Here is a 19302-nt window from a genome sequence, read left to right on the forward strand (position 1 = left end):
CACACCCCTGTTAAAATATCAGGTTTCTGTGATGTAAAAAAATTAGATAAAGATAAATAATTTCAGAACTTTTTCCACCTTTTAATGTGAAAAAACACAACTCAATTGAAAAACAAACTGAAATCTTTAAGGTGGAGGGAAGTAAACAAAAAAAAACAAAATAACTGGGGATGTAGCTGTGTTCAGAATTAAGCAATCACATTCAAAACCATGTTAAATAAGAGTCATCATACACCTGCCATAATTTAAAGTGCCTCTGATTAACCCCGAATAAAGTTCACCTGTTCTAGTAGGTCTTTCCTGACATTTTCTTAGTCGCGTCCTACACAAAAGCCATGGTCCGCAGAGAGCTTCCTAAGCATCAGAGGGATCTCATTGTTAAAAGGTATCAGTCAGGAGAAGGGTACAAAAGAATTTCCAAGGCATTAGATATACCATGGAACACAGTGAAGACAGTCATCATCAAGTGGAGAACATATGGCACAACAATGACATTACCAAGAACTGGATGTCCCTCCAAAATTGATGAAATGACAGAAGAAAACTGGTCTGGGAGGCTACCAAGAGGCCTACAGCAACATTAAAGGAGCTGCAGGAATATCTGGCAAGTACTGGCTGTGGCGTACATGTGACAACAATCTCCTGTATTCTTCATATGTTTGGGCTTTGTGTTAGATGGCAAGACGGAAGCCTTTTCTTAAAAAGAAAAACATCCAAGCCCAGCTAAATTTAGCAAAAACACATTTGAAGTGTCCCAAAAGCATGTGAGAAAAGGTGTTATGGTCTGATGAAACCAAAGTTGAATTTTTTGGCAATAATTCCAAAAGATATGTTTGGCGCAAAAACAACACTGCATATCACCAAAAGAACACCATACCCACAGTGAAGCATGGTGGTGTCAGCATCATGCTTTGGGGCTGTTTTTCTTCAGCTGGAACTGGGGCCTTAGTCAAGGTAGAGGGAATAATGAACAGTTCCAAATACCAGACAATATTGGCACAAAACCTTCAGACTTCTGCTAGAAAGCTGAACATGAAGAGGAACTTCATCTTTCAGCATTACAACGACCCAAAGCATACATCCAAATCAACAAAGGAATGGCTTGACCAGAAAAAGATTAAAGTTTTGGAATGGCCCAGCCAGAGCCCAGACCTGAATCCAATCGAAAATATGTGGGTGATCTGAAGAGGGCTGTGCACAGGAGATGCCCTTGCAATCTGACATTTGGAGTGTTTTTGCAAAGAAGAGTGGGCAAATCTTGCCAAGTCAAGATGTACCATGCTGATAGACTCATACCCCAAAAGACTGAGTGCTGTAATAGAATCAAAAGTTGCTTCAACAAAGTATTAGTTTAAGGGTGTGCACACTTATGCAACCATACAATTTTATTTTTACTTCCCTTTACCTAAAAGATTTCAGTTTGTTTTTCAATTGAGTTGCATAGTTTATAGGTCTGAAATGATTTATCTTTGTCTAATTTTTTTACATCACCGAAAACCTGCCATTATAACAGGGGTGTGTAGACTTTTTATATCCACTGTATGTATGTATATATATATGTATGTGTATATATATATATATATATATATATATATATATATATATGTATGTATGTATGTATGTAAAATGTGTGTGTATGTGTCTGCTTAAATTTAGAATGCTGAAATGAATAAGATTTTTTGTTTTGTTCTTTATCAGTCTAGTTGGATCCAGTATTTGTAATTTTTACTTGGTGTTGTAACGATTTCCACCTTACAGCTAGCTTCCTTTAATTATAAACACAACTTATTTTAATTAATTAAATGAGAGCTTAGAGATCTGGGGGTTGCAGATTTTTGCCCTGTTAACATTCCTTGCGTTTGAAGGTTTTAGAACTATAATTCCTAGCATACCAAGTATTGTGTCACATCACATGTAACAGAACAGCCAATCTGTGCACAGTGATGAAATCTAAATACTAGAATTAATGTTTAATATCTTAATGGCTGTTAAAGTTCTTACACAGCGCAATAGACTTATGTTGAGAATCTGTCATTGTCACAGTCACTCGGGAGCACACGGCTTTAAGTGGGGATGCAGGCTGTCTGTGTAGTTATAATAATACCACTGAATCACTCGTAGTACATATCAAAGGTACTCTACTATACTTTATTTTCCAAATCAACCCATGCAAAGGGGTTAAACACAAAGGGCACAATTACTACCTTACTACTCACCTGGCTCCTATTGCAGCTCTACCGCTGACTCAGACTTCGGATTGCTCCCACACTGTCACTATGCATTGTGCATGCTCTCCCTCTGTTTTTTCCACCTACCGCACAACTGCTGGCTGCACTCTCTGTACGCACTTTCAAAATATCTGTGCGCGCAGACGGAAGAGCGCTCCAACTCTCCCCACCACCAACAAATGTTCCGGTCAGGACAGGGTTTTGAAGATTTATTAATTTTATAAAAATAAATAAAATTAACAGTCTCTATTAAAATGTTCCAGAGGCGCATGGCCCCCCCTTGGTGCCTGACCCTCAGTCAAGGGCCAAATTGCCGGCTGATCAGTCCACCCATGCTGTGGGGCGAAGGGGGTGCAAAAAGTGCTGCTCCCCACAATCTGCCGCCCTAGGCACGTGCCTTGTTTGCCTAGGCAAAAATACGCCCCGGCCTTTAACTCTTCTAGAAATTATTATTTAACTACTTTCAGCAGTCATGATTGAGCTAATTACTGTATTTCTTTGATTGTTTATAAATAGTTTCTGGATTAGTAAATTACAGCTTGCTTTTTATTGCAGACGGTCAATGCTATTAAGAAGATCAGAGAAAGTTCTTCTTCGAGCCCCACAGTTGAGATGCAAGGCAGCATTTTGGAGGAGGTATGTTTATCATAAACCAGTGTAATTGATCAATTTCTTTGAATAAAAATGTACAGCAGTTTAGAAAGTGTCTTTCTCTTAGAACTATGGGTTTAAGGCCAAATATAGTTTAGGTTATATTATATCCTATGGCATGTATTGTGTTCTCCCTGGTAATATTTCTATTTAGCATGACATTGTATTGCATCACATTGCATTACTAGGTGCCTTATGTTGTCATTCAAAAGTATCCTAGAACTTTACCTAATTGATTTTAAAGGCAGTAACTTTTTTAAAATTTGGCCTGAACTTATTTAAATTTATATTTCCTTTGTAAAATGATGATGTTCCACAGTCCTCCATAACATATGGGATATATTTCCTGTCACTAGGAGGAGGTCAAGCACCAATATCAGAGCTTAAAATCCCTCCCACCTCCCATCTCTCCCTAGTATTGTTCTTAGCCTCATAGGAGATGGTTGAGAATAGAGATTGTTCCAGCTACTTGCTTATGGATTATACATTGAGAGCTCAGGCCTATGTGAGACCTAGAGTCCCTAGGGAGTATCATTTACAAAGAAAATAAGAGAAACTTCCCAGCAGCTGAATGATACAGAGACACAGGAATACCCTGTTATGTGCACAGCATTTCCCTAATTGGACTTTAGCCATAACCACCCTCATTCATTGCGGGGACTCGTCGCTATCCTCTCCCTGATGGACTCAGGTATTTCCTACTGCAATGCTCTGCTGTAATCGATACCGGCACTGGATATGCTCTCTACTGGATACTGCTGCAGCTACATTGACATGCCTGGTAAGCCAGTGGAGGGGTGCTGTGTAAGGTAAGTGACTTTACACAGCACACATACAGCCCAGAGGCTATTTGTAGGTACTCTGACACAGGTACAGCATAGCCAGGGGACTTAACCTGCTCTCCTCATGACACAATTTCTTCTCCCTATCCGATCCCTAAAGGTTCTATCATCATTGGGAACATCATTCGGAATTATCAAGGAAGCTTCTGACCCTTTACAGCCCTCTGTCAGCTCTAAGGGCAATTTTGGGGGCACTTTATAAATGTAGGTGTATGGCCTTTTAAGAAGACTGGCATTTGCTTAGTGCAATATGCAGTTTTATAGAGGAGGCTCTGGTTAGGCGGATGACCAGTGTTTCATAGTTGTTTTGTGTGTTTTATGCTTGGTGCACTATATTTTATTTAAAGAGAACCAAAAGTGTTTTAACTTTTTAACATGGCCACCAGCTTTGCTCCCAGCGGTAGCTCCGCCTCCTCAGTGTTCCCGGACTTTTCTCTCTCAATATGGAGCCTCAGCAACTAGATTCTCTACTACTTCAGTTGGGAACAGATTTTAAACCTATTTCCAATGCCTGTCAGTCCCAGTAAGGGGGTGAGTACCCATACAGGAGTTGCCAGGGGTACTCAAGGGCTATATAAAATGTGTAGGGTCTGTAGTAGTTTCTACACTGTGTGATAATTGTAGTGTGTGAGGGAGCGTAAACTTAGTGTAGAGGGCTCTCAACCAGGCATTGTCTGTACCAATACTTATATGCAGTGTCTTTGCATACTTGATTATAAGTACAATCTGGATCAAAATCCCTCTGTCCCCACTGATATCTTTGAGGAATCAGTTTTCAGATATCTCTCTATCTACATACATAGTTTATTTTACAAATATGTTCCAGTATGCCAGGTCACTCAAATCTGTGAGAATTGTATACCTCATATTTTGCATACATATCACCCGCAACAGTCCACTTTACTGATGGAATTTACCCTGTACTTGTCACTTAGGGGGAAACTACTGTTTCTTTCTAATGACACGATGAGTCAGCGGATCATCTAGCAAAGCTATTAAATATCACTTCCCTTCCCTCCAACCCTAGTCATTCTCTTTGCCTACGTTAGAGCAAGGAAGTGGTAAAGTTAGGTGTTGGGAAAAGATTCTTCAAGCAAGATTTTATTATTTTTTCAGCAGTGCAAGATTGTGCTGTCTTGTTCTAGGGTGTAGCCGTAGTCCATATAAGTCTCTTCGGTAGAGCAGTGGTGGCTTTCAAGCAATGGGAACTTGTGGGGTACAATCCTCACTGCGCCTCCCATATATTTTTATGCTGCCCTAACCGTGCAAGCCTGAGTAAGGTCTTTGTTTCTATCCACAGGTCCATGTGAGGGAACTGGCCTCTCAAACCTAGTGAGCTGCTGTGCTGCCTGGCAGAAGTCTTAAGTTAAGTGCTAACTTTAATTTTTTCTGGGACACACATACAGAGAAAATAGATAGCACTTTCACATTCAAAAAATTGGGGACAAGTCAGATTCACCTATGATAGGGGAATGTTTATTAAGGGCAGCAGAGCAGGCACTGGGGACAAGGATAAGATCAACTTCAAGTCATATACTTTGTTAGTAGGCAGGCAGGTAAGCATCTCAACAAGGCTGAAAAATATCAGTTTTGTCTGTTTATTGTTGAATAAAGATGGACCATGAAACCCTGCAAGATGTTACATGTTCTTTATGTTTTGATGCTAATGTAGAACCACCAATCCCTTTCTGTTCCTCATGTATTGAGAGAACTTTACATTACAGGAATAGACTTTTTACTGAGCCAACACTGTCTAAGGCGGATACTGTTCAGGAGTCTTCTGACAATGTTCAAGATATGCCGTAGCTTTCTCCTCAAGCATCCCAAAATTTAGCGTCCATACAGCCAGTGCCCTGCGCTTCCTCGATTACTCCACCTGGAGTTACCTTGCAAGACATCACTTCCCTAATGTCATCAGCGGTACCTGATGCGTTGTCTGCTTTTCCCATGCTGCAGGGATAGCACAAGAGGAAATGTAATCAATCAGTGAATAAGGTTGCTGACACGGTAATGGCTATTCCGAATGTTCCTTCCCAGAAGCCTGAAGAGGAAGATACTTCGGTAGCATCTGAGGGTGAAGACTCAGACAGTGTAATTCCTTTAGTTGATACTGAAGTTAAGCCCAACACCTCCCTTTGCTACTTAAGGAGGTTTTAGCTACCCTGGACGACTCTGACACTACCGTCGTAGTCAATCCTAAGAGGTCCAGTAAACTAAACAAGTATTTTGACGTGCCTTCCATGGTGGAGGTATTTCCTGTACCAGATAGGGCTACAGAGATTATTGCTAAGGAATGGGAAAGACCGGGTATCCCTTTTCTCTTACTTGGTGTATTCAGTCGACGGATTCATCCTTACTTGTGGGATATTCTCAATCCCTACAGGAAGTGGCAAAGAGAGCACACAGCAAAGCTGTCCATATAGCTCCCCTCAGGCTCCGCCCCCCCAGTCATTCTCTTTGCCGCTCTAACAAGTAGCATCTCCACGGGGGTGGTAAAGAGTATGTGGTGTTAGATTTGTAGTTTTATTTCTTCAATCAAGAGTTTGTTATTTTAAAATAGTGCCGGTTTGTACTATTTACTCTGAGGCAGAACAGTGATGAAGATTTCTGCTGAGAGGAATATGATTTTAGCACCAGTAACTAAAATCCATTGCTGTTCCCACGCAGGACTGTTGAATACCAGAGAACTTCAGTTGGGGGGAACAGTTTGCAGGCTTAACTGCTTAAGGTATGCTCAGTCATTTTTTTCTAACAAGACCTGGTAATGCAAGAAGACTGATAGAAATCCCCATGTGGAAAGGTAAGCCATTTTCTGAGACTCAGTATAGATGGATTGCTTAGTTTACAGGGCTTAAATCACTGGTGGACACTGTTATGGGTAAACTCGATTATTTTTTAATATAATCTGATGTTTGCACAAGTGTTTAACATGTTTGGAACACTTTTTAGGGGTTTTATACGCCTGGCATAATTTTAGACACCTATTTTGGCTTAGGAAGGCCTCACAACTCCGGAGTGAAGAGGGAGAGGGCCTAATTTTCGCGCCTCAGTTGCGCAGTTCTTTTACAAGATAGCTTCATGCAGCTTCACATGTAGAGTCCAGAGACTGCAGGAGGACTACAGGGAGGCTTATTTTTGTTCCACAACTAATCCCTAAGGAAGGTAGTGTGTTAAACTGGTGGCCAGCTTCAATTTGCTCCGGTTTGGGCAATAAGGGGTTAATTGGCTTGAAACTTGGTGTGCAATCTTTTCAAAGCATCATATGGTGTAAATTTCATAAAGATCGGATGTTTTTTTGAGATTTGGTAAAAAAGTGTGTGCTGTTTATTATTTAAAGGCACAGTAACGTTTTTTCAAAAAGTGTATTTTTCTGTATTTGAGTGCTATCTAAGTCTGTCTAACATGTCTGAGCCTACTGATAGACCTTGTTCTATGTGTTTAAAAGCCATGGCGGTACCCCCATTGCATTTGTGTTTAAAGTGTGCTAAGGTATCTAAACATTTTAATGACCATGCAGTGACACTTAAAAATGTAGCCCAAGATGATTCTTTGACGGAAGGTAATGAGGATAGTCCTCCTTCCTCTCCCCATGTGTCGACACCAGTTACGCCCGCGCAAGCGTTGCCTAGTACCTCTAGCGCATTGTGCCCTATTACATTACAACAATTAGCAGCAGTCATGGATAATTCCCTTGCAGCATTTATATCCAAAACTGCCAGTTTTTCCAAAAAAGCGTGATAGCTCAGTTTTAAGAACAAAGGATGAGCAATCAGAAGCTTTGGATGATTTATCTGTAGTACCCTCACAACACTCAGAAGTAGCAGTGAGGGACGGACGGTATGTCTGAGGGAGAAATTTCTGACACAGGAAAAGTTTCTCAGCAGGCAGAGTCAGATTCCTTAGCGTTTAAATGTAAGCTGGAACACCTCCGCGTCCTGCTCAAGGAGGTTTTAGCTACGCTGGATGATTGTGACCCCATGGTGGTCCCTGAAAAATTGTGTAAAATGGACAGGTTTTTAGAGGTCCCTGTATACACTGAGGCATTTCCGATCCCAAAGAGGGTGGCGGATATTATGACTAAGGAGTGGGAGAGACCAGGTGTACCCTTTGTTCCCCCACCTATCTTTAAGGAAATGTTCCCCATAAATGACCCCAGGCGGGACGCGTGGCAGACGGTCCCCAAGGTAGAGGGGCTGTTTCAACACTTGCTAAGCGTACAACTATACCAATAGAGGACAGTTGTGCTTTCAAAGATCCTATGGATAAAAAATTGGAAGGTTTGCTGAAGAAAGATTTTGTTCAGCAAGGTTTTCTTCTTCAACCAATTGCCTGCATTATTCCGGTAACTACTGCAGCGGCTTTTTGGTTCGAGGCCCTGGAGGAGTCGCTCCAGAGGGAGAATTCATATGATGAGGTCATGGATAGAATTCATGCTCTAAAGCTGGCAAATTCTTTTATCACTGATGCCGCTCTCCAATTAGATAAGCTAGCGGCGAAAAACTCAGGTTTTGCCATCATGGCGCGAAGAGCGCTTTGGCTCAAATCGTGGTCGGCTGATGTGTCGTCCAAAACGAAACTGTTAAATATTCCCTTCAAGGGGAAAGCCCTATTTGGCCCAGAGCCGAAAGAAATTATTTCAGATATCACTGGGGGCAAGGGCCATGCCCTGCCACAAGATAGGCCATTTAAGGCCAAAAACAAGGCTAATTTTTGCTTCTTTCGCAACTTCATGAGCGGACCTTCCACAACCTCTGCTGCCGCAAAACGCTTCCCAGCCCAAAGCAACTTGGAAACCCCTGCAGGGCTGGAATAAGGGTAAACAGGCCAAGAAGCCTGCTCCTGCTACCAGGACAGCATGAAGGGGTAGCCCCCGATCCGGGATCGGATCGAGTAGTGGGCAGACTTTCTCTCTTCGCTCAGGCTTGGGCAAGAGATGTTCCAGATCCCTGGGCATTAGAAATAGTTGCTCAGGGGTACCTTCTAGAATTCAAGGATTCTCCCCCAAGGGGAAGGTTCCACATTTCTTATTCGTCTTCAGACCAAATAAAGAAACAGGAGTTCTTACGCTGTGTCGAAGATCTGCTAAAGATGGGAGTGATACACCCAGTTCCAATTGTAAAACAAGGTCTGGGTTTTTACTCAAACCTGTTTGTAGTTCCCAAAAAGGAGGGAATTTTCAGGCCAATCCTGGATCTAAAAATTCTAAACAAATTCCTCAAAGATGGAAACCATTCGGACAATCTTGCCGATGACCCAGGAGGGTCAATATAGGACTACCGTGGATATAAAGGATGCGTATCTACATATTCCTATCCACAAAGATCACCATCAGTTCCTAAGGTTCGCCTTCCTGGGCAAACAGCTAGGGTCCCTTCTAGCGGTACTAAGACCGCGGGGCATTGCAGTAGCACCTTACCTAGAGGACATATTAATACAGGCGTCGTCCTTTCACAGAGCCAAGGCTCATACGGACATCGTTCTAGCCTTTCTAAGGTCTCATGGGTGGAAGGTGAACGTAGAAAAGAGTTCTCTGTCCCCGCTCACAAGGGTTCCTTTCCTGGGAACACTAATAGACTCGGTAGAAATTAAAATCTTTCTGACAGAGGTCAGGAAGTCAAAACTGCTGAATACTTGCCGAGTTCTTCATTCCATTCCTCGGCCTTCCGTGGCTCATTGCATGGAAGTAATTGGTTTAATGGTTGCGGCAATGGACGTAGTCCCTTTTGCCCGAATTCATCTCAGACCACTGCAGCTGTGCATGCTCAAACAGTGGAATGGAGATTACGCAGATTTGTCTCCTCAAGTACAAATGGACCAGAAAACCAGAGACTCTCTTCTCTGGTGGTTGTCTCAAGATCACCTGTCTCAGGGAATGAGTTTCCGCAGACCGGAGTGGATCATTGTCACGACCGAGGCCAGTCTGTTAGGCTGGGGTGCGGTCTGGAACTCCCTGAAGGCTCAGGGACTATGGTCTCGGGAAGAATCTCTTCTTCCGATAAACATTTTGGAGTTGAGAGCGATATTCAATACGCTCCAGGTGTGGCCTCAACTAGTGGAGGCCAAATTCATCAGATTTCAGTCGGACAACATCACAACTGTAGCGTACATCAATCATCAGGGAGGAACAAAAAGTTCCCTAGCGATGAAGGAAGTATCCAAGATCATCAAATGGGTGGAGGATCACTCCTGCCATCTTTCTGCAATTCACATCCCAGGGGTAGACAACTGGGAGGCGGATTTTCTAAGTCGTCAGACTTTCCATCCGGGGGAGTGGGAACTCCACCCGGAGGTTTTTGCTCGGCTAACTCAGCTATGGGGCATTCCAGAATTGGATCTGATGGCGTCCCATCAGAACACCAAACTTCCCCTTTTCGGATCCAGATCCGGGGATCCCAAGGTGGCATTGATGGATGCATTAATAGCGCCTTGGTCGTTCAGTCTCGCTTATGTCTTTCCACCGTTTCCTCTTCTCCTTCGGCTAGTAGCCAGAATCAAACAGGAGAAGGCTTCGGTAATTCTGATAGCGCCTGCGTGGCCACGCAGGACTTGGTATGCAGACCTAGTGGACATGTCATCGGTCCCACCATGGAAACTGCCATCGAGGTCCTTTCAAGCATCCAAATCTAGTTTTCTCTGAATCAGTTATAGACACTCTGATACAGGCCAGAAAGCCTGTCACCAGGAAAATTTACCATAAGATATGACGGAAATATCTTTGTTGGTGTGAATCCAAGGGTTACTCGTGGAGTAAGATTAGGATTCCAAGGATATGGTCTTTTCTCCAAGAAGGATTGGAGAAGGGTCTGTCAACTAGTTCATTAAAGAGACAGATATCTGCTCTGTCTATTCTGTTACATTAGCGTCTGGCTGCTGTCAACTAGTTCATTAAAGGGACAGATATCTGCTCTGTCTATTCTGTTACATTAGCGTCTGGCTGCTGTACCAGACGTTCAGGTGTTTGCACAGGCCCTAGTCAGAATCAAGCCTGTTTACAAGCCTGTGGCTCCTCTATGGAGTCTAAATTTAGTTTTTTCAGTTCTTCAAGGGGTTCCGTTTGAACCTTTGCATTCCATAGATATTAAGTTTTTATCTTGGAAAGTTTTGGTTTTAGTAGCCATTTCTTCTGCTCGAAGAGTTTCTGAATTGTCTGCTTTGCAGTGTAATTCACCCTATCTGGTGTTCCATGCAGATAAGGTTGTTTTGCGCACCTAACCAGGTTTCCTTCCAAAAGTGGTTTCTAATAAGAATATTAACCAGGAAATCATTGTTCCTTCTCTGTGTCCTAATCCAGTTTCTAAGAAGGACCAACGTTTACACAATCTTGACGTGGTTCGTGCTTTAAAATTCTATTTAAAAGCAACTAAAGATTTCAGACAAACATCATCCTTGTTTGTTGTCTATTCTGGTAAGAGGAGAGGTCAGAAAGCGTCTGCTACCTCTCTTTCCTTTTGGCTGAAAAGCATCATCCGTTTGGCTTATGAGACTGTGGGACAGCAGCCTCCTGAACGAATTACAGCTCATTCCACTAGAGCCGTGGCTTCCACATGGGCTTTCAAGAATGAGGCTTCGGAGGCTATTTTTGGGAGAAAGGTTTTGCAAGCAGTGGTGCCTTCCGTTTAGGTTACCTGACTTGTTCCCTCCCTTCATCCGTGTCCTATTGCTTTGGTATTGGTATCCCACAAGTAAGGATGAATCCGTGGACTGAATACACCAAGTAAGAGAAAACAGAATTTATGCTTACCTGATAAATTACTTTCTCTTACGGTGTATTCAGTCCACGGCCCGCCCTGACATTTAAGTCAGGTTAAAATTTAATTTGTAATAACTACAGTCACCACTGCACCCTATGGTTCTCCTTTTTCTCCTAACCGTCGGTCGAAATGACTGGGGGGGCGGAGCCTGAGGGGAGCTATATGGACAGCTTTGCTGTGTGCTCTCTTTGCCACTTCCTGTAGGGATTGAGAATATTCCACAAGTAAGGATGAATCCGTGGACTGAATACACCGTAAGAGAAAGTAATTTATCAGGTAAGCATAAATTCTGTTTTTCTCCATCCCCTATATTTAAAAAGATGTTTCCTATAGCAGACTCTATCAAGGAGTCTTGGCAGACGGTACCCAAGGTGGAAGGGGCAATTTCCACTCTAGCCAAGAGAACAACTATTTCCATAGAGGATAGTTGTTCTTTTAAGGATCCTATGGATAACAAGTTAGAGGGGTTGCTCAAGAAATTGTATGTACACCAGGGTTTACAATGGCAACCTGCGGTTTGTATTGCTACTGTCACTAGTGCGGCAGCATACTGGTTTGATGCATTGTCTGATTCTATTCGGACAGACACTCCCTTCAAAGAAATCCAGGATAGGATAAAGGCCCTTAAGTTGGCCAACTCCTTTATCACGGATGCTTCCCTTCAGGTTATTAAGCTAGGAGCTAAGATTTCTGGTTTTGCCGTACTGGCCCGCAAAGCTTTATGGTTAAAATCTTGGTCTGCGGATGTGTCATCCAAGTCTAAACTTTTGGCGATTCCTTACAAGGGAAAGACCTTGTTTGGGCCGGGTTTGACGGAAATAATTTCTGACATTACGGGAGGAAAGGGCAATTTCCTCCATCAGGATAAGAGAAATAAACAAAAGGGACATCAGAGTAATTTTCGTTCCTTTCGAAATTTCAAGGGAAAGCCTTCCTCTCCCTCTTCCAAGCAGGAGCAGTCCTAGCCTTCCTGGAGGCCCAATCAGTCTTAGAACAAGGGAAAACAATCCAATAAGCCTGCTATTGAATCAAAGACAGCATGAAGGGTCTGCCCCCGATCCGGGACCGGATCTTGTGGGGGGCAGACTTTCCTTCTTCGCTCAGGCTTGGGTTCGAGATGTTCTGGATCCCTGGGCGGTGGAAATCGTGTCCCAGGGATACAAGCTAGAGTTCAAGACCTTTCCTCCCAGGGGCAAGTTTCTGCGTTCAAGATTATCTGTAGACCAGATAAAAAGAGAGGCGTTCTTACACTGTGTTCAGGACCTCTCCGACCTGGGAGTGATAGTTCCAGTCCCAATGCAGGAACGGGGTCTGAGGTTCTACTAAAAATCTGTTCGTGGTTTCCAAAAAAAGAGGGAATCTTCAGACCAATTTTAGATCTCAAGAATCTAAACAAGTTCCTCAGAGTGCCGTCCTTCAAGATAGAAACTATTCGTTCCATTCTTTCTTTGGTTCAAGAGGGTCAATTTATGACAACAGTAGATTTAAAGGACATGTACCTGCATGTTCCCATCCACAGGGACCATCACAAGACAATCACTTCCAGTTTGTGGCTCTTCCATTCGGCCTTGCCACAGCTCCCAGAATTTTCTCAAAGGTTCTGGGATCCCTGTTGGCGGTGCGCCCATTGGGGGCATTGCAGTGGCGCCTTATCTGGACGACATTCTGGTTCAGGCGCCATCCATTCAACAAGCAAGATCCCACACGGAAATGTTGTTATCTTTCCTGCAATCTCACGGATGTAAGGTAAATTTGTAAAAGCGTTCCAACTACAAGGGTAATTTTCTTGGGAACCATAATAGATTTCTTATCAATTAACATTTTTCTGACAGAAGTCAGGAAATTAAAGATTTTCGATTCTGGCCTAGCGCTTCAGTCCTCTCCTCGGCCATCAGTGGCTCAGTGCATGGAGGTAATCGGTCTGATCGTAGCGGCAATGGACATCATCCCGTTCGCCCGTTTCCACCGCAAACCTCTGCAGTTAAGCATGTTCAGACAGTGGAATGGAGATTATGCGGATCTGTCTCCGCGATTACAGCTGGAGCAGGATCATCTCTCCCAGGGAACCTGCTTTCGCAGACCCTCTTGGGTGATTGTGACAACAGACGCCAGCCTTCTGGGATGTGGAGCAGTCTGGGGCTCTCTGGGGTTCAGGGAACATGGACTTGGTCGGAGTCTGTTCTACCCATAAACATTCTGAAGCTGAGAGCAATCTTCAATGCACTTCTGGCCTGGCCTCAGTTAGCCTTGGCCCGGTTCATCAGGTTCCAGTCAGACAACATAACTTCAGTGGCTTACATCAACCATCAGGGAGGAACTGGGAGTTCCTTGGCCATGACAGAGCTAGCCAAGATAATTTAGTGGGCAGAGACCAACAATTGCTGTCTGTTGGCGATCCACATGCCAGGAGTGGACAACTGGGAGGCAGACTTCTTGAGCAGGCAGACCTTTCACCCGGGGGAATGGGAACTCCATCCGGAAGTTTTTTCCAGCCTGATTCTCAAATGGGGTCAGCCGGAATTAGATCTCATGGCATCTCGGCAGAATGCCAAGCTTCCAAGGTACGGGTCGAGGTCAAGGGACCCTCAGGCTGTACTGATAGACGCCCTAGCGGTACCTTGGAATTTCAGTCTCGCATACCTATTTCCTCCATTCGCTCTTCTACCTCGGGTCATTGCTCGAATCAAGCAGGAGAGGGTGTCAGTGATCCTCATTGCACCGGCATGGCCTCGCAGGATTTGGTATGCAGACCTGGTGGACATGTCATCTCTTCCACCTTTGAGACTTCCGTTGAGAAAGGACCTTCTACTTCAAGGGCCCTTCCTTCATCCAAATCTAGTTTCTCAAGAGTGGATTTTGGAATCGGTCATTGAGACCATGATTCAGGCTTGTAAACCTGTGACTAGAAAGATTTACCATAAGATGTGGCGTAAATGTCTGTATTTGTGTGAATCCAAGGGCTATTCTTGGAGTAGAGTTAGGATTCCTAGAATTCTGTCCTTTCTCCAAGAAGGTTTGGAGAAGGGTTTATCGGCAACTTCCCTAAAGGGTCAAATATATGCCTTGTCTATTTTGTTACATAAACGTCTGGCGGATGTCCCAGATGTGCAATTGTTTTGTCAAGCCTTGGTCAGGATCAAGCCTGTGTTCAAGCCAGTTACTCCTCCCTGGAGTCTTAATTTAGTTCTTAAGGTTCTTTAAGGGGCTCCGTTTGAGCCTATGCATTCCATAGATATTAAGTTATCTTGGAAAGTTTTGTTTCTTGTTGCTATTTCATCTGCTCGTAGAGTGTTAGAGCTCTCGGCATTACAGTATGAGTCTCCTTACCTTATTTTTCATTCAGATATGGTCGTTTTGTGTACTAAGTTAGGGTTTCTCCCTGAAGTAGTTTCAGATCGGAACATTAATCAGGAGATTGTTGTTTCTTCCTTGTGTCCTAATCCTTCTTCTCAAAGGGAACGACTTCTGCACAGTCTGGACGTGGTGCGTGCATTAAAATTCTATTTACAGGCGACTTAGGATTTTCGTCAGTCTTCTGCTCTGTTTGTGGTATTCTCTGGGAAACGTAACGGGCAGAAAGCTACAGCTAATTCTCTTTCTTTGTGGCTGAAGAGTATCATTCGCTTGGCCTATGAAACTGCTGGACAGCAGCCTCCTGAGAGAGTTACGGCTCCTTCTACGAGGGCTGTTTTCTCTTCCTGGGCATTTAAAAATGAAGCTTCTGTGGAACAGATTTGCAAGGCTGCAACTTGGTCCTCTCTTCACACTTTTTCAAAATTCTATAAATTTGACACTTTTGCCTCGGCTGAGGCCTCTTTTGGGAGAAAGGTAATTCAAGCAGTGGTGCCTTCTGTTTAGGTTCCCTGTCTTGTCCTTCCCTTATCATCTGTGTACTCTAGCTTGGGTATTGATTCCTAATAGTAATTATATGATCCGTGGACTCACTGTGTCATTAGAAAGAAAACAAAATTAATGCTTACCTGATAAATTTCATTCTTGACACGATGAGTCCACGGCCCGCCCTGTTCTTTTTGGACAGGTTGTTGGTATGTTATAAACTTCAGACACCTCTGCACCTTGTTGCTTCCTTTTTCTCCTTTGCTTCGGTCAAATGACTGGGGTTGAAGGGAAGTGATATTTAACAGCTTTGCTGTGGTGCTCTTTGCCGCCTCCTGCTGGGCAGGAGTGATATTCCCAATAGTAATTAGATGATCCGTGGACTCATCGTGTCAAGAAATAAATAAATTTATCAGGTAAGCATAAATTTAGTTTTTTTACTCCTGAAGCTAAAAATATATACAAAATAGTGAGTTTGTTTAGCTGCTGTCCCCAAAATAAGTAAACGTAAGCATAAATCTGAGGTAAATGTGCAAAATATTTTTTATGCTGATAACCTATTGGTTCAGATTTGATAACATCCTATATGTATGTGTTTTTACCTTTAGGGAGCTGTACACCACAGCACATTCTTATGTGATCTACAGTGTACCCAATTTACTATAATATGTGCAATTTTATATTGTACTGAACATAATGACAGATGGGGGCCGATTTATCAAGCTCCGTATGGAGCTTGAGGGCCCGTGTTTCTGGCGAGCCTTTAGACTCTCCAGAAACACCAGTTATGAAGCAGTGGTCTAATGATCCGCTGCTCCATAACCTGTCCGCCTGCTCTGAGGAGGCGGGCAGACATTGCCGCAATTCAACCCGATCGAATACGATCGGGTCTGCAGGGGGTCAGCCTTGCACCAGCAGTTCACAAGAGCTGCTGGTGCAATGCTGAATGCGGAGAGTGTATTGCTCTCCACATTCAGCGATGTCTGTCTGTCGGACAGACACATAATAAATAGGCCCCATGGTGTTATTACCATTTATTATTACTATCTTAATACTTATTTAAAAGTCAATTAAGCGTACTTCCAAACATTGCCAGGGGATGTAAACAGGTGTTTTTTTTGTTTTTTTTTATGTCCGTCTGCATTTTATATACTGTTGTACTGTTCATGCTCTTTGGAATATTATTTGCAGTAATGTGCATTGCAGGTTTCTGTACACTATTGGGATATGTAAATTACTATGAGCTGTCTATGTGCATTGCATATTCAGCAGCACAAATAATAATGTTTACATAGACATAACTCCTGTCTCTGTAAATATGCAAGGCATTACATATCATATCCTATTAGTTTAATAATTTCTATAGTATATACCCTCTAGGTATGTACCTTTCACGCATTGTACTCTGCAAGTTTATTTCCTTATGCAGTTCTGCAGGATATATCCGTATTTTAAAACCGTGAAGATCCTTTAGAGATAAGATCTATTGGTATCTATTTTCTACCTATGTTATGTGTAATTTATATGTATGCACAAAGGTTCTATCGTGCAGATATTGAAATCTGATCATGAATATTTTCATTTACAGTGGAGATTATTTAGAGATAAGTTCTACTGGTATCTCTTATATACCTATTGTATTTGTAATTTATATGTATGCACATCTGTTTATCATGCACATTGTGTATTTACTTTCTAAAGTATAGGGAGTCTCTGCTTCTCTGGACATGGGATTTACCAGTATCTAATGTGTACCTGTTGATCTATATGTGCTGCTTCTTTAGTCCGTAAGGCTACATGGCAATATAAATATGTTCAAATGCTTAAGAGGGTACATGTATACCATATCATGTACGAATTCAATAAGCTTTGTATAAGTTTATATATTTTGGATCTATCAGGATATCTGGACTGATTCTCTTTGTCCTTCAAGAGAGAGAGAGTGTTTTGTCCTATCTGATGTTGCCAAAGATCTTTCTGAGGCGGCAGCCTTTATATAAGGATTTGGAGGATAGGGGAATAAATTAATCCCAGTACCTATGTAACCTCAGGGTCAAGAGTTTTTACCCCAATCAGTTCATTGTCCAAAGGAATTTACAGTCCTATTCCGGATTTAACATCCCTAAACATGTTGGTTTGGGTTTACACTTGTGTATCTATCAATCTATCAGTGAACAAGTGCTCTAGCGGCGTGAAACGCGTCTGATGCAGCAGGGGTCTTGGATTCCCCTTATCCCTTTGTTTTTACTGGGCTTCCGCTTTTGCCCTATATGCTTTTAATATTTTTCTAATAAAGGATCATCTATTTTACCTCTGGAGTGCCATGATGTTTGTTTTTTACACTTGTATAATGGGAACATTCCTCGCTGTTTTTTACCCTTCAACCAAAGGGTCAATTTATAGCTAGTATAGACCTCTAGGATTCTTAGCTGCACATCCCTATACTCAGGGATTACTTTGAATTCCTGAGGCTTGTATATCTGCAAAACCTTGCCAGTTTACCACCCATGTTGGATGAAATCGTTCCAGTGCACAGAATCAGGACCTTTCAGTTGCTCCTTATCTGAATGACATACTAGTGCAAGTTTATTTTAGTTCTAATAGGTATTGCTTATACTCTCCAGTTTCTGTCTTCATTCAAGACCATGGTTGGAGTATTGATGTACTCCCAAAGGCTTGTTATATTCTGCTATAAGGGTAGCATTTACAAGAAGTCATATTAGACTCAATCCTAAAGCATCTAGAACTTCACAATGTAGGATTCAGAGAGTGTGTCTTTTCCTACCATAAACTACCTTCCGTCCATAGCTCAGTGCATGGTGGCAGTGGGACTTATGGTAGCTACTTCAGATTCAGTTTATTTTGCCCTATTTTCAGTTGAGACCCCTTTAATGACTTGCTACCTCAATGGTCGAATAATTATTTACATTTGGCATATGGATTGCTTTGGATTTTCCGTCAGTCAATCTTTTTCTTGAGGACACAAAGACTGCCTATGACCCTTGGGACATCCTTTCTTCCTCAGTCTTGGCCTATTGTGCCGATGGACAACAGTCTCTCTAGCTGGGGGGCAGTCTGGGTTTCTCGAAGAGTGCATTGAGTTAAGTTTCCTTTTAGAGGCAAGATTACCAATCAGCATTGTGGAACTTTGGGCTTTCAGCCTTGGCCCCTACTGAAGGAGAAAAAGTTTATCCATTTCCAGTTGGACAACATTTTGGTGGTGTCCTTCATAAATTATCAAAGGGGATATCCGCAGTCCACTGGCCATGCAGGAAGTGTCTAAAACTCTGTCTTTGCTCCCTATTGGCAATTCACATACCAGGTGTGATCAACTGGGAGGTGGTCATCTCAGCGGTCTATCAGTCAAGTAGTCTCTCTGTTTAAGACATTTTCGATCACTCAGAGATCAAAATGGGCTTACATGACCTAGATCTGGTGATCTTTAATTTAATTTAATTCAGACGCTTCCAAGCTGTTGTGCGAGATCAAAAGATCCAACAGTATTCCTAATAGATGCCATGGGACCTTCATCTAGCATACCTGGTTCATAAGAAACATACTTGAACCAAACAGGAGTCAACGTCAGTAATATTAATTGCTCCAGCCTGACTTGGTGCAGATGTTTCTTTTTGCTCTCCATGGCTTCTTCCACTGAGACAAGACCTGTTGTCTCAAGGTTTTCTCTTTTATCAGCATCTCTAATCTCCACATTTAATGGTGTGGAGCTTGAACGCCTAGTTTTGAGACATAGATGTTTCTCAGATTCAGTTACTAAATCTTTGATGCAGGGCAAACAGCCTGTAACACAAATAATTTATTACAGGATTTGGAAGGCATTTTTTGAATGGTGTTTTTTTTAGTATTACTTTAGGGTTCCTAGACTTCTGCTTTATCAGTCTTTTTTCATTGGACGTTGACTAAAATTCCTGAAGATCAGACTTTTGTCCAGGTGTTCACATTAGAATTGGGCCAATTGTGATTCCTATTTCTCCA

At 42.6% G+C, this 19302-nt stretch overlaps 1 protein-coding gene across 1 annotated transcript in view; it reads left to right on the plus strand.

Annotated features, from left to right (window-relative positions):
• UBR2 (ubiquitin protein ligase E3 component n-recognin 2) overlaps positions 1-19302 on the plus strand; it is a 689885-nt gene that overhangs the window by 391991 nt on the left and 278592 nt on the right. Inside the window, 1 exon segment of the mRNA XM_053712365.1 lies at positions 2784-2864. Within this exon segment, the coding sequence (XP_053568340.1) occupies positions 2784-2864 (81 nt within the window).

This window comes from Bombina bombina, chromosome 4 (assembly GCF_027579735.1).
Source record: "Bombina bombina isolate aBomBom1 chromosome 4, aBomBom1.pri, whole genome shotgun sequence".
NCBI lineage: Eukaryota > Metazoa > Chordata > Amphibia > Anura > Bombinatoridae > Bombina > Bombina bombina.